At 50.0% G+C, this 13182-nt stretch overlaps 1 protein-coding gene across 1 annotated transcript; it reads left to right on the top strand.

Annotated features, from left to right (window-relative positions):
* Nucleotides 1-299: 299 nt before the first annotated feature.
* On the top strand, nucleotides 300-2274 carry LOC308610522 (Golgi-associated RAB2 interactor protein 3-like; the record flags this gene model as incomplete). Its single annotated transcript, XM_081259624.1, has 4 exons — nucleotides 300-326; nucleotides 454-1047; nucleotides 1832-2066; nucleotides 2255-2274. The coding sequence occupies 4 exons, from the start codon at nucleotides 300-302 to the stop codon at nucleotides 2272-2274; spliced, it is 876 nt and encodes a 291-aa protein (XP_081115750.1).
* Between the last annotated feature and the right edge of the window lie 10908 nt (nucleotides 2275-13182).

A 13182-nucleotide genomic window follows, 5' to 3' on the forward strand; every position in this document is an offset into this window, starting at 1 on the left:
TGCCCTTAGCAAGTACACGGTCCACTTCCAGGATTTTATCCCCAGGACATCATTCAGCAGAAGCGCCAAGATGATGGAGATTTGTAACAACAACAAGACTGGAAACCACCCAGATATTTACAAAAGCAGGAGGGTTTCCTCAGCCTTTTGAGTAGAAAGACTATCCAGCCTACCCACACCTATACCCTGGCAGGGTCAGCCTGTTCCCTATGGACGTGGTGGTTGGTTTAGGGGGAGGCTGGTGAGCCTGCCCCAAGGGGGTGGGGTCTTGGAGGCTCACCAAAGTGGTGTGTAATGCGATGGTGATGGGTCACAAAGGGCTTGCGGTATAAAAAGGGTCGGGTCAAGAGACTCTGGCAGAGTCCAGCAGGGAGGTGACGAGGTGCTTTCGTTCCCTCTCTCTCTCTCTCTCCGAGACTCAATTTGTGGCTGGTGGCTCTGTCGTGAACGAAGAGAGCCATGAGCAGTGAGAGTTTACCTCATTACATGGCCAATAGCTACTGTTCAGTGGGGGTGTCGAGGACCTCCATGGGGGTCCTGCAACGACAACTGTACGAGGGAGGAGAGTATGACATTTTCAAGTACGCTCCCATGTTTGAGAGCGACTTTATCCAGGTCAGCAAGGAAGGAGAACTGATTGACCTAGACAACCGCGTCCGAACGGTGACTGTGGGCGTCGCATCCACCAGCCCCCTGTTCCCACTACCTGACGTCATGCTGCTGGCCCGACCAACGAAAGTCTGTGCCGGGATCACCAAGGGGAGAGGTTGCAAGCCCGTGAAGACCCTAGAGCTCACCAAGCTACTCCCCTTGAAATTTGTCAAGATCTCCATCCACAACCGGGAGAAACAGCAGCTGTGCCTGAATCTTGCTACCGGCCGGACTTTCTATCTGCAGCTGTGCCCCTCTTCCGACGCACAAGAAAACCTCTTTTCCTATTGGGAAAAGCTTGTCTATATCCTGAGACCACCGGTAGACAGTTACAGCAGTACCCCGATGCTCCAAACTGGAGATGCAGCGACTACAGAGGATGCCAAAATCCTAGTGGTAAGTACCGACAGGGACTCAAGAACACGTGGCAGGGCGCTTCGGGAGACCAAGGCAAAGCTGGTCCTTCATAGCCTTTGGTGCTCTCTGAGACTCGCCTGGGAAATACCTTCTACCGTTGAAAAGGGTCAGGGACAAACGAGCTATCACTACGGGAGTCACCACACGGGAGAGGTTCCGAGTGCTTCTCCACCTTGTCCCACGAGGCCGAGTTTCAGAGAGACCTTAGGTATCATCTCGGCTGCACTGGTCTCATCACCAGGGCTGTAATCCCTTCTACAGCTTCCTGACTGTCTGGTCTCTTCCTGAACTCTTACCCAAGCCCAGGTAGTCTCAGCAGGTGGGGAACATCATTCACAGTTAGGAAGTCCTTCCTTCATTGTGTCTCCCCGGGACACTGAAACGCTGACTCAAATCAGCCCAACCCGTGGAGTCAACAAAATGTACAAGGTGTGCATCCCTTGACCCAGGATCCCCACTTCTAGGAATCTGTCCTGCAGAGAGAGAAGCACAAGGGTATAAAGTTAAAGTGTATATCATCATGGATAATTGTATCATTGCTCTCCCGGACCCTGGGACTGTTCAAGTAAAGTGGAGTGGCCGTTTGACAGGGGTGCAGTAGATGGGGTCTTGCATCCAATGAGAGCTTAGACTGGGTGATTTCAAAGGTTATTCTAAGTATAAGGCCTTGAGTTGCTCAGCTCCAGGATGAGAGAGGAGAGCACAGTTCTGAGCTCACTTTCTGTCATCTCTATCTTACCTGTCTCTCCTCCCCTTGGCTCAGACCACAGAGCTCCACAGAGAAAGGGATCAGGATGAGGTTGGGCTTCACAAGCTTCGTGACGTGACTGGAGACACGTCATGTGCTTATGTGGTGGGAGAGGGAATCCATCATGCCCCCCATGGATCAACTGCAGCCCTGAAAGGCGCCGAAGGATCGGCGGCAGGGATGACCGTGGGCATGGCGGGAGCCACCATCGAAGATCCAGGAGAAAGTGGATCCGGCCAGGCCACTGCAGGTGCTGCCAGCCTATGCCTGCAGGACACGAACCTGGTCTCAGCGGGTGTTGCCAGCACATCCTCGACGGGGGCAGATGGTCCAGAGAGCAGCATGAGCATGGTGTTGCCAGCTGCAGTCACAACCAGCAAACCTGCAGCTGGAAGAGCTGAAGGGAAGGTCGCAGGCCCTGTGGTCTCCACATTGCAGAGCGAAGGCTACACGTCTGAACGGGATGGAAGCCAGAAGGTCTCCCACCCCAGGGATGAAGCCTGGAAGGAAAAAAAGGAAAGAAGGACACGTCTTCATCGAGGAAAAGTTCCCATCACCACAGGACAGTTGAAGGTCACCACAGGACACGAGGGACAAGACCCAGAAAGCATCCTCCCACTGGTCCTCATGCGGCCATGAAAACCCCAAAGTTGACCAAGGAGGGGAGGACAGCTTGCAGACGGAGGAAGAGCCAGCCAGCCACCAGTTCGGGGACTCTAAGTAAGACCGCCAGTGAGATCCGCTCCGTCTTTAGGCGCTTCAGTCATTCCCCATTCAGCACCAAGGCTCACACATGACCACTGGGAGGTAGACAAGGCCCCGGTTGGCTTGGATCCTTCCCTAGAGAGGCAATTCCTACTTTCTCTAATAAAGGAAACCATACAACTCCAAAAGAAATGCTATCTTGTGTTTTCTATGTCCCCTTGCCTGGTAGTGACTTGACAGTGACTTCTGTGGTGCGAATTGTGCTTTGGCCTGAGACCCCAGAATCAAAATTTTGTTGTACAAGATAGGTATTAAGTATCATTAAGCCATTCACTAGGGCTGGAAATAAATGCACTCTACAGAAATTTTCATTGCGAGGTTGCGAAACTTTTGAAATAAGATTTAATATGTAAATAGTTTGGGGAGAAGACAAGCTGGGGGAAGTGACTGTGTGATGTGTATACTTGCGTTGCTGAATTAATTACTTAACTCATCAAGTATTTATTGGGTGTCCGTGCTGTGCCTAGCACGAGGCTATGTTATTGAAAAACAATCCTTTTCTCAGCAAAGCACTTTGGTTTCGTTATGGGCACTCTGTAGAAGGCAAGGAAATAAGCACAGAAAAAGGTTTTCGTCGCTTGCTCGAAGGTCACACGTGCATAGCCACTGCCAGAAAGAGAAGCCTGTTTTCCCAGCAAGGCTTCTCCAGGGCACTTAGGGTGGAGGGAGGACAAGTCTGCAGCCGAGGCTGAGCTTCAGGCCATAGCTGGGGTCAGAGGTTCACCTTATGAAAACAGAAACTCTCTCTGGCTTGTAAGGAAATCAAACCATTGGGAGTTATTTTACTTTGTGAAGGATAAAACAGAACACGGGCGGATCAGAGTTGTCATTGGCTCAACAAAGGGACACAATCATTATGGTAGAAGCAGCACCAACGAGGAGTCAGGAAATCTGAGTTCCTATCCTGTCTGGGCCACTGACTCTCTTGGGTCACTCTGCCTCTCTGTAATGGTACCTCGGTGGGCAGCCACGGGATCCCCAACTGTAAAACCAATGGATTGGACCGCTGCAGTGATTCTTACCCTTGGTTGTATGTTGGGAGTTCCCTGGGGAGCTTCAAAACAAACAAACAAACAAACAAACAAACATTGATAGCCTGACCCCAATCCCAGAGATTCTGATGACATTTAAGTGGGGTAAGCCCTCCAACACTGGGAGTTTTAAAAATCTCACCCAAAAATTCTACTGTGCAGCAGCCAAGTTGGAAAACCCTGCGCAAGGAGGTCTGGGGGGCCTCTTTCAGCCCCAGTATGCCATAACTTTACAGTGGAAGACAGTAGTTCTCAAACATTCACATGCATAAGGATGACCTGGGAAGCCTATTTAAAAAATAACATTTCTCACCATATGATAGCCCTTATACATGGACTCTAAAGTACGATGCAAATGAACATATCTGCAAAACAGAAACAGACTCCCAGACATAGAAGAGAGACTTGGGGTTTTCAGTGGGGTTGGGGGCAAGGAATGATTGGGAGTTTGGGATTAGCAGATACAAACTACAGGGTGGATAAACAGCAGGGTCCTACCGTAGAGCACAGAGAGCTATAGTCAGTATCCTGTGATCAACCATAATGGAAAAGAATAGGAAAAAGACTATACATGAAATATACAAAGAATACACATGAAACTGAATCAGAAATTAACAGAAGAAATTAACAGAAGAGAAAGGAACACAACATTGTAAATCAACTATACGTCAATAAAAAAGAAGGGGGGAAAGGAAAAAAATAGAAGCCAAGGTTGGGTTCCCTTTGTGGGGAGGGAGCACGCAGAAGAGGGGCTGGCAGGGTTCTATTCCTTGCTCTGGGTGGCAGCTACAAGGCTGCTCACTTTCTTGTTACTCATTAAGCTATATATTTATGGTTTGTGCACTTTCATGAATGTGTGTTATATTTCACAAGAAAAACAGTTTCTAAAACTGTAAAAAAATATAAATATAAAACGTTAGCCTCCTTGAAAAGAGAAAATGGGTGAGAAAATTCTCCATATCCTGGAAATGACAGTACCAATGGGACTCTGACAGGTAGCACTCTTTCTAAGTTCCTGCCAGCACTGTGCTATATACGATGGGGGCACAGAGAACAGCAATCCCCATAGGATGCCTGCCCTTAGCAAGTACACGGTCCACTTCCAGGATTTTATCCCCAGGACATCATTGAGCAGAAGCGCCAAGATGATGGAGATTTGTAACAACAACAAGACTGGAAACCACCCAGATATTTACCAAAGCAAGAGGGTTTCCTCAGACTTTTGAGAAGAAAGACTATCCAGCCTACCCACACGTATACACTGGCATGGTCAGCCTGTTCCCTATGGACGTGGTGGTTGGTTTAGGGGGAGGCTGGTGAGCCTGCCCCAAGGGGGTGGGGGCTTGGAGGCTCAAGAAAGGGGTGTGTGATGCGATGGTGACGGGTCACAAAGGGCTTGCGGTATAAATAGGGTCGGGTCAAGAGACTCTGGCAGAGTCCTGCAGGGAGGTGACGAGGTGCTTTCGTTCCCTCTCTCTCTCTCTCTCCGAGACTCAATTTGTGGCTGGTGGCTCTGTCTTGAACGAAGAGAGCCATGAGCAGTGAGAGTTTACCTCATTACACGGCCAATAGCTACAGTTCAGTGGGGGTGTCGAGGACCTCCATGGGGGTCCTGCAACGACAACTGTACGAGGGAGGAGAGTATGACATTTTCAAGTACGCTCCCATGTTTGAGAGCGACTTTATCCAGGTCAGCAAGGAAGGAGAACTGATTGACCTAGACAACAGCGTCCGAACGGTGACTGTGGGCGTCGCATCCACCAGCCCCCTCTTCCCACTACCTGACGTCATGCTGCTGGCCCGACCAAGGAAAGTCTGTGCCGGGATCACCAAGGGGAGAGGTTGCATGCCCGTGAAGACCCTAGAGCTCACCAAGCTGATCCCCTTGAAGTTTGTCAAGATCTCCATCCACAACCGGGAGAAACAACAGCTGTTCCTGAATCTTGCTACCGGCCGGACTTTCTATCTGCAGCTGTGCCCCTCTTCCGACGCACAAGAAGACCTCTTTTCCTATTGGGAAAAGCTTGTCTATATCCTGAGACCACCGGTAGACAGTTACAGCAGTACCCCGATGTTCCAAACTGGAGATGCAGCGACTACAGAGGATGCCAAAATCCTAGTGGTAAGCACCGACAGGGACTCAAGAACACGGGGCAGGGCGCTTCGGGAGAGCAGGGCAAAGCTGGTCCTTCATAGCCTTTGGTGCTCTCTGAGACTCGCCTGGGAAATACCTTCTACCGTTGAAAAGGGTCAGGGACAAACGAGCTATCACTACGGGAGTCACCACACTGGAGAGGTTCTGAGTGCTTCTCCACCTTGTCCCACGAGGCCGAATTTCAGAGAGACCTTAGGTATCATCTCGGCTGCACTGGTCTCATCACCAGGGCTGTAATCCCTTCTACAGCATCCTGACTGTCTGGTCTCTTCCTGAACACTTACCCCAGCCCAGGTAGTCTCAGCAGGTGGGGAACATCATTCACAGTTAGGAAGTCCTTCCTTCATTGTGTCTCCCCGGGAGTCCGACATGCTGACTCAAATCAGCCCAACCCGTGGAGTCACCAAAATGTACAAGGTGTGCATCCCTTGACCCAGGAACCCCACTTCTAGGAATCTGTCCTGCAGAGAGAGAAGCACAAGGGTATAAATTTAAAGTGTATATCATCATGGAGAATTGTATCAGTGCTCTCCCTGACCCTGGGACTGTTCAAGTAAAGTGGAGTGGCCGTTTGACAGGGGTGCAGTAGATGGGGTCTTGCATCCAATGGGAGCTTAGACTGGGTGATTTCAAAGGTTATTCTAAGTATAAGGCATTGAATTGCTCAGCTCCAGGATGAGAGAGGAGAGGACAGTTCTGAGCTCACTTTCTGTCATCTCTATCTTACCTGTCTCTCCTCCCTTTGGCTCAGACCACAGAGCTCCACAGAGAAAGGGATCAGGATGAGGTTGGGCTTCACAAGCTTCGTGACGTGACTGGAGCCACGTCTTGTGCTTATGTGGGGGGAGAGGGAATCCATAATGCCCCTAGTGGGTCACCTGCAGCCTTGAAAGGCGCCGAAGGATCAGCGGCAGGGATGACCGTGGGCCTGGCGGGAGCCACCATCGAGGATCCAGGAGAAAGCGGATCCGTCCAGGCCACTGCAGGTGCTGCCAGCCTATCCCTGCAGGACACGAACCTGGTATCGGCGGGTGTTGCCAGCATATCCTCGACGGGGGCAGATGGTCCAGAGAGCAGCATGAGCATGGTGTGGCCAGCTGCAGTCACAACCAGCAAGCCTGCTGCTGGAAGAGCTGAAGGGAAGGTCGCTGCCCCCATGGTCTCCACCTTGCAGAGCGAAGGCTACACGTCTGAACGGGATGGAAGCCAGAAGGTCTCCCACCCCAGGGATGAAGCCTGGAAGGAAAAAAAGGAAAGAAGGACACGTCTTCATCGAGGAAAAGTTCCCATCACCGCAGGACAGGTGAAGGTCACCACAGGACACGAGGGGACAAGACCCAGAAAGCATCCTCCCACTGGTCCTCATGCGGCCATGAAAACCCCAAAGTTGACAAAGGAGGGGAGGACAGCTCGCAGACGGAGGAAGAGCCAGCCCGCCACCAGTTCGGGGACTCTAAGTAAGACCGCCAGTGAGATCCGCTCCGTCTTTAGGCGCTTCAGTCATTCCCCATTCAGCAACAAGGCTCACACATGACCACTGGGAGGTAGACAAAGCCCCGGTTGGCTTGGATCCTTCCCTAGTGAGGCAATTCCTACTTTCTCTAATAAAGGAAACCATACAACTCCAAAAGAAATGCTATCTTGTGTTTTCTATGTCCCCTCGCCTGGTAGTGACTTGACAGTGACTTCTGTGGTGCGAATTGTGCTTTGGCCTGAGACCCCAGAATCAAAATTTTGTTGTACAAGATAGGTATTAAGTATCATTAAGCCATTCACTAGGGCTGGAAATAGATGCACTCTACAGAAATTTTCATTGCGAGGTTGCGAATCTTTTGAAATAAGATTTAATATGTAAATAGCTTGGGGAGAAGACAAGCTGGGGGAAGTTACTGTGTGATGTGTATACTTGCGTTGCTGAATTAATTACTTAACTCATCAAGTATTTATTGGCTGTCCGTTCTGTGCCTAGCACGAGGCTATGTTATTGAACAACCATCCTTTTCTCAGCAAAGCACTTTGTTTTGGTTATGGGCACTCTGTAGAAGGCAAGGAAATAAGCACAGAAAAAGGTTTTCGTCGCTTGCTCGAAGGTCACACGTGCATAGCCACTGCCAGAAAGAGAAGCCTGTTTTCCCAGCAAGGCTTCTCCAGGGCACTTAGGGTGGAGGGAGGACAAGTCTGCAGCCGGGGCTGAGCTTCAGGCCATAGCTGGGGTCAGAGGTTCACCTTATGAAAACAGAAACTCTCTCTGGCTTGTAAGGAAATCAAACCATTGGGAGTTATTTTACTTTGTGTAGGATAAAAGAGAACACGGGGGGATCAGGGTTGTCATTGGCTCAACAAAGGGACACAATCTTTATGGTAGAAGCAGCACCAACGAGGAGTCAGGAAATCTGAGTTCCTATCCTGTCTGGGCCACTGACTCTCTTGGGTCACTCTGCCTCTCTGTAATGGTACCTCGGTGGGCAGCCACGGGATCCCCAACTGTAAAACCAATGGATTGGACCGCTGCAGTGATTCTTACCCTTGGTTGTATGTTGGGAGTTCCCTGGGGAGCTTCAAAACAAACAAACAAACAAACAAACAAACATTGATAGCCTGACCCCAATCCCAGAGATTCTGATGACATTTAAGTGGGGTAAGCCCTCCAACACTGGGAGTTTTAAAAATCTCACCCAAAAATTCTACTGTGCAGCAGCCAAGTTGGAAAACCACTGGGCTAGGAGGTCTGGGGGGCCTCTTTCAGCCCCAGTATGCCATAACTTTACAGTGGAAGACAGTAGTTCTCAAACATTCACATGCATAAGGATGACCTGGGAAGCCTATTTAAAAAATAACATTTCTCACCATATGATAGCCCTTATACATGGACTCTAAAGTACGATGCAAATGAACATATCTGCAAAACAGAAACAGACTCCCAGACATAGAAGAGAGACTTGGGGTTTTCAGTGGGGTTGGGGGCAAGGAATGATTGGGAGTTTGGGATTAGCAGATACAAACTACAGGGTGGATAAACAGCAGGGTCCTACCGTAGAGCACAGAGAGCTATAGTCAGTATCCTGTGATCAACCATAATGGAAAAGAATAGGAAAAAGACTATACATGAAATATACAAAGAATACACATGAAACTGAATCAGAAATTAACAGAAGAAATTAACAGAAGAGAAAGGAACACAACATTGTAAATCAACTATACGTCAATAAAAAAGAAGGGGGGAAAGGAAAAAAATAGAAGCCAAGGTTGGGTTCCCTTTGTGGGGAGGGAGCACGCAGAAGAGGGGCTGGCAGGGTTCTATTCCTTGCTCTGGGTGGCAGCTACAAGGCTGCTCACTTTCTTGTTACTCATTAAGCTATATATTTATGGTTTGTGCACTTTCATGAATGTGTGTTATATTTCACAAGAAAAACAGTTTCTAAAACTGTAAAAAAATATAAATATAAAACGTTAGCCTCCTTGAAAAGAGAAAATGGGTGAGAAAATTCTCCATATCCTGGAAATGACAGTACCAATGGGACTCTGACAGGTAGCACTCTTTCTAAGTTCCTGCCAGCACTGTGCTATATACGATGGGGGCACAGAGAACAGCAATCCCCATAGGATGCCTGCCCTTAGCAAGTACACGGTCCACTTCCAGGATTTTATCCCCAGGACATCATTGAGCAGAAGCGCCAAGATGATGGAGATTTGTAACAACAACAAGACTGGAAACCACCCAGATATTTACCAAAGCAAGAGGGTTTCCTCAGACTTTTGAGAAGAAAGACTATCCAGCCTACCCACACGTATACACTGGCATGGTCAGCCTGTTCCCTATGGACGTGGTGGTTGGTTTAGGGGGAGGCTGGTGAGCCTGCCCCAAGGGGGTGGGGGCTTGGAGGCTCAAGAAAGGGGTGTGTGATGCGATGGTGACGGGTCACAAAGGGCTTGCGTTATAAAGAGGGTCGGGTCAAGAGACTCTGGCAGAGTCCTGCAGGGAGGTGACGAGGTGCTTTCGTTCCCTCTCTCTCTCTCTCTCCGAGACTCAATTTGTGGCTGGTGGCTCTGTCTTGAACGAAGAGAGCCATGAGCAGTGAGAGTTTACCTCATTACACGGCCAATAGCTACAGTTCAGTGGGGGTGTCGAGGACCTCCATGGGGGTCCTGCAACGACAACTGTACGAGGGAGGAGAGTATGACATTTTCAAGTACGCTCCCATGTTTGAGAGCGACGTTATCCAGGTCAGCAAGGAAGGAGAACTGATTGACCTAGACAACCGCGTCCGAACGGTGACTGTGGGCGTCGCATCCACCAGCCCCCTCTTCCCACTACCTGACGTCATGCTGCTGGCCCGACCAAGGAAAGTCTGTGCCGGGATCACCAAGGGGAGAGGTTGCAAGCCCGTGAAGACCCTAGAGCTCACCAAGCTGATCCCCTTGAAGTTTGTCAAGATCTCCATCCACAACCGGGAGAAACAACAGCTGTTCCTGAATCTTGCTACCGGCCGGACTTTCTATCTGCAGCTGTGCCCCTCTTCCGACGCACAAGAAGACCTCTTTTCGTACAGGGAAAAGCTTGTCTATATCCTGAGACCACCGGTAGACAGTTACAGCAGTACCCCGATGTTCCAAACTGGAGATGCAGCGACTACAGAGGATGCCAAAATCCTAGTGGTAAGCACCGACAGGGACTCAAGAACACGGGGCAGGGCGCTTCGGGAGAGCAGGGCAAAGCTGGTCCTTCATAGCCTTTGGTGCTCTCTGAGACTCGCCTGGGAAATACCTTCTACCGTTGAAAACGTCAGGGACAAACGAGCTATCACTACGGGAGTCACCACACTGGAGAGGTTCTGAGTGCTTCTCCACCTTGTCCCACGAGGCCGAATTTCAGAGAGACCTTAGGTATCATCTCGGCTGCACTGGTCTCATCACCAGGGCTGTAATCCCTTCTACAGCATCCTGACTGTCTGGTCTCTTCCTGAACACTTACCCCAGCCCAGGTAGTCTCAGCAGGTGGGGAACATCATTCACAGTTAGGAAGTCCTTCCTTCATTGTGTCTCCCCGGGAGTCCGACATGCTGACTCAAATCAGCCCAACCCGTGGAGTCACCAAAATGTACAAGGTGTGCATCCCTTGACCCAGGAACCCCACTTCTAGGAATCTGTCCTGCAGAGAGAGAAGCACAAGGGTATAAATTTAAAGTGTATATCATCATGGAGAATTGTATCAGTGCTCTCCCTGACCCTGGGACTGTTCAAGTAAAGTGGAGTGGCCGTTTGACAGGGGTGCAGTAGATGGGGTCTTGCATCCAATGGGAGCTTAGACTGGGTGATTTCAAAGGTTATTCTAAGTATAAGGCATTGAATTGCTCAGCTCCAGGATGAGAGAGGAGAGGACAGTTCTGAGCTCACTTTCTGTCATCTCTATCTTACCTGTCTCTCCTCCCCTTGGCTCAGACCACATAGCTCCACAGAGAAAGGGATCAGGATGAGGTTGGGCTTCACAAGCTTCGTGACGTGACTGGAGCCACGTCTTGTGCTTATGTGGGGGGAGAGGGAATCCATCATGCCGCTAGTGGGTCACCTGCAGCCTTGAAAGGCGCCGAAGGATCAGCGGCAGGGATGACCGTGGGCCTGGCGGGAGCCACCATCGAGGATCCAGGAGAAAGCGGATCCGTCCAGGCCACTGCAGGTGCTGCCAGCCTATCCCTGCAGGACACGAACCTGGTCTCGGCGGGTGTTGCCAGCATATCCTCGACGGGGGCAGATGGTCCAGAGAGCAGCATGAGCATGGTGTTGCCAGCTGCAGTCACAACCAGCAAGCCTGCTGCTGGAAGAGCTGAAGGGAAGGTCGCAGCCCCCATGGTCTCCACCTTGCAGAGCGAAGGCTACACGTCTGAACGGGATGGAAGCCAGAAGGTCTCCCACCCCAGGGATGAAGCCTGGAAGGAAAAAAAGGAAAGAAGGACACGTCTTCATCGAGGAAAAGTTCCCATCACCGCAGGACAGGTGAAGGTCACCACAGGACACGAGGGGACAAGACCCAGAAAGCATCCTCCCACTGGTCCTCATGCGGCCATGAAAACCCCAAAGTTGACAAAGGAGGGGAGGACAGCTCGCAGACGGAGGAAGAGCCAGCCCGCCACCAGTTCGGGGACTCAAAGTAAGACCGCCAGTGAGATCCGCTCCGTCTTTAGGCGCTTCAGTCATTCCCCATTCAGCAACAAGGCTCACACATGACCACTGGGAGGTAGACAAAGCCCCGGTTGGCTTGGATCCTTCCCTAGTGAGGCAATTCCTACTTTCTCTAATAAAGGAAACCATACAACTCCAAAAGAAATGCTATCTTGTGTTTTCTATGTCCCCTCGCCTGGTAGTGACTTGACAGTGACTTCTGTGGTGCGAATTGTGCTTTGGCCTGAGACCCCAGAATCAAAATTTTGTTGTACAAGATAGGTATTAAGTATCATTAAGCCATTCACTAGGGCTGGAAATAGATGCACTCTACAGAAATTTTCATTGCGAGGTTGCGAATCTTTTGAAATAAGATTTAATATGTAAATAGCTTGGGGAGAAGACAAGCTGGGGGAAGTTACTGTGTGATGTGTATACTTGCGTTGCTGAATTAATTACTTAACTCATCAAGTATTTATTGGCTGTCCGTTCTGTGCCTAGCACGAGGCTATGTTATTGAACAACCATCCTTTTCTCAGCAAAGCACTTTGTTTTGGTTATGGGCACTCTGTAGAAGGCAAGGAAATAAGCACAGAAAAAGGTTTTCGTCGCTTGCTCGAAGGTCACACGTGCATAGCCACTGCCAGAAAGAGAAGCCTGTTTTCCCAGCAAGGCTTCTCCAGGGCACTTAGGGTGGAGGGAGGACAAGTCTGCAGCCGGGGCTGAGCTTCAGGCCATAGCTGGGGTCAGAGGTTCACCTTATGAAAACAGAAACTCTCTCTGGCTTGTAAGGAAATCAAACCATTGGGAGTTATTTTACTTTGTGTAGGATAAAAGAGAACACGGGGGGATCAGGGTTGTCATTGGCTCAACAAAGGGACACAATCTTTATGGTAGAAGCAGCACCAACGAGGAGTCAGGAAATCTGAGTTCCTATCCTGTCTGGGCCACTGACTCTCTTGGGTCACTCTGCCTCTCTGTAATGGTACCTCGGTGGGCAGCCACGGGGTCCCCAACTGTAAAACCAATGGATTGGACCGCTGCAGTGATTCTTACCCTTGGTTGTATGTTGGGAGTTCCCTGGGGAGCTTCAAAACAAACAAACAAACAAACAAAAAAACATTGATAGCCTGACCCCAATCCCAGAGATTCTGATGACATTTAAGTGGGGTAAGCCCTCCAGCACTGGGAGTTTTAAAAATCTCACCCAATAATTCTACTGTGCAGCAGCCAAGTTGGAAAACCACTGGGCTAGGAGG

Source organism: Mesoplodon bidens (assembly GCF_964165515.1).
Source record: "Mesoplodon bidens genome assembly, contig: HAP1_SCAFFOLD_46, whole genome shotgun sequence".
Lineage (NCBI taxonomy): Eukaryota > Metazoa > Chordata > Mammalia > Artiodactyla > Ziphiidae > Mesoplodon > Mesoplodon bidens.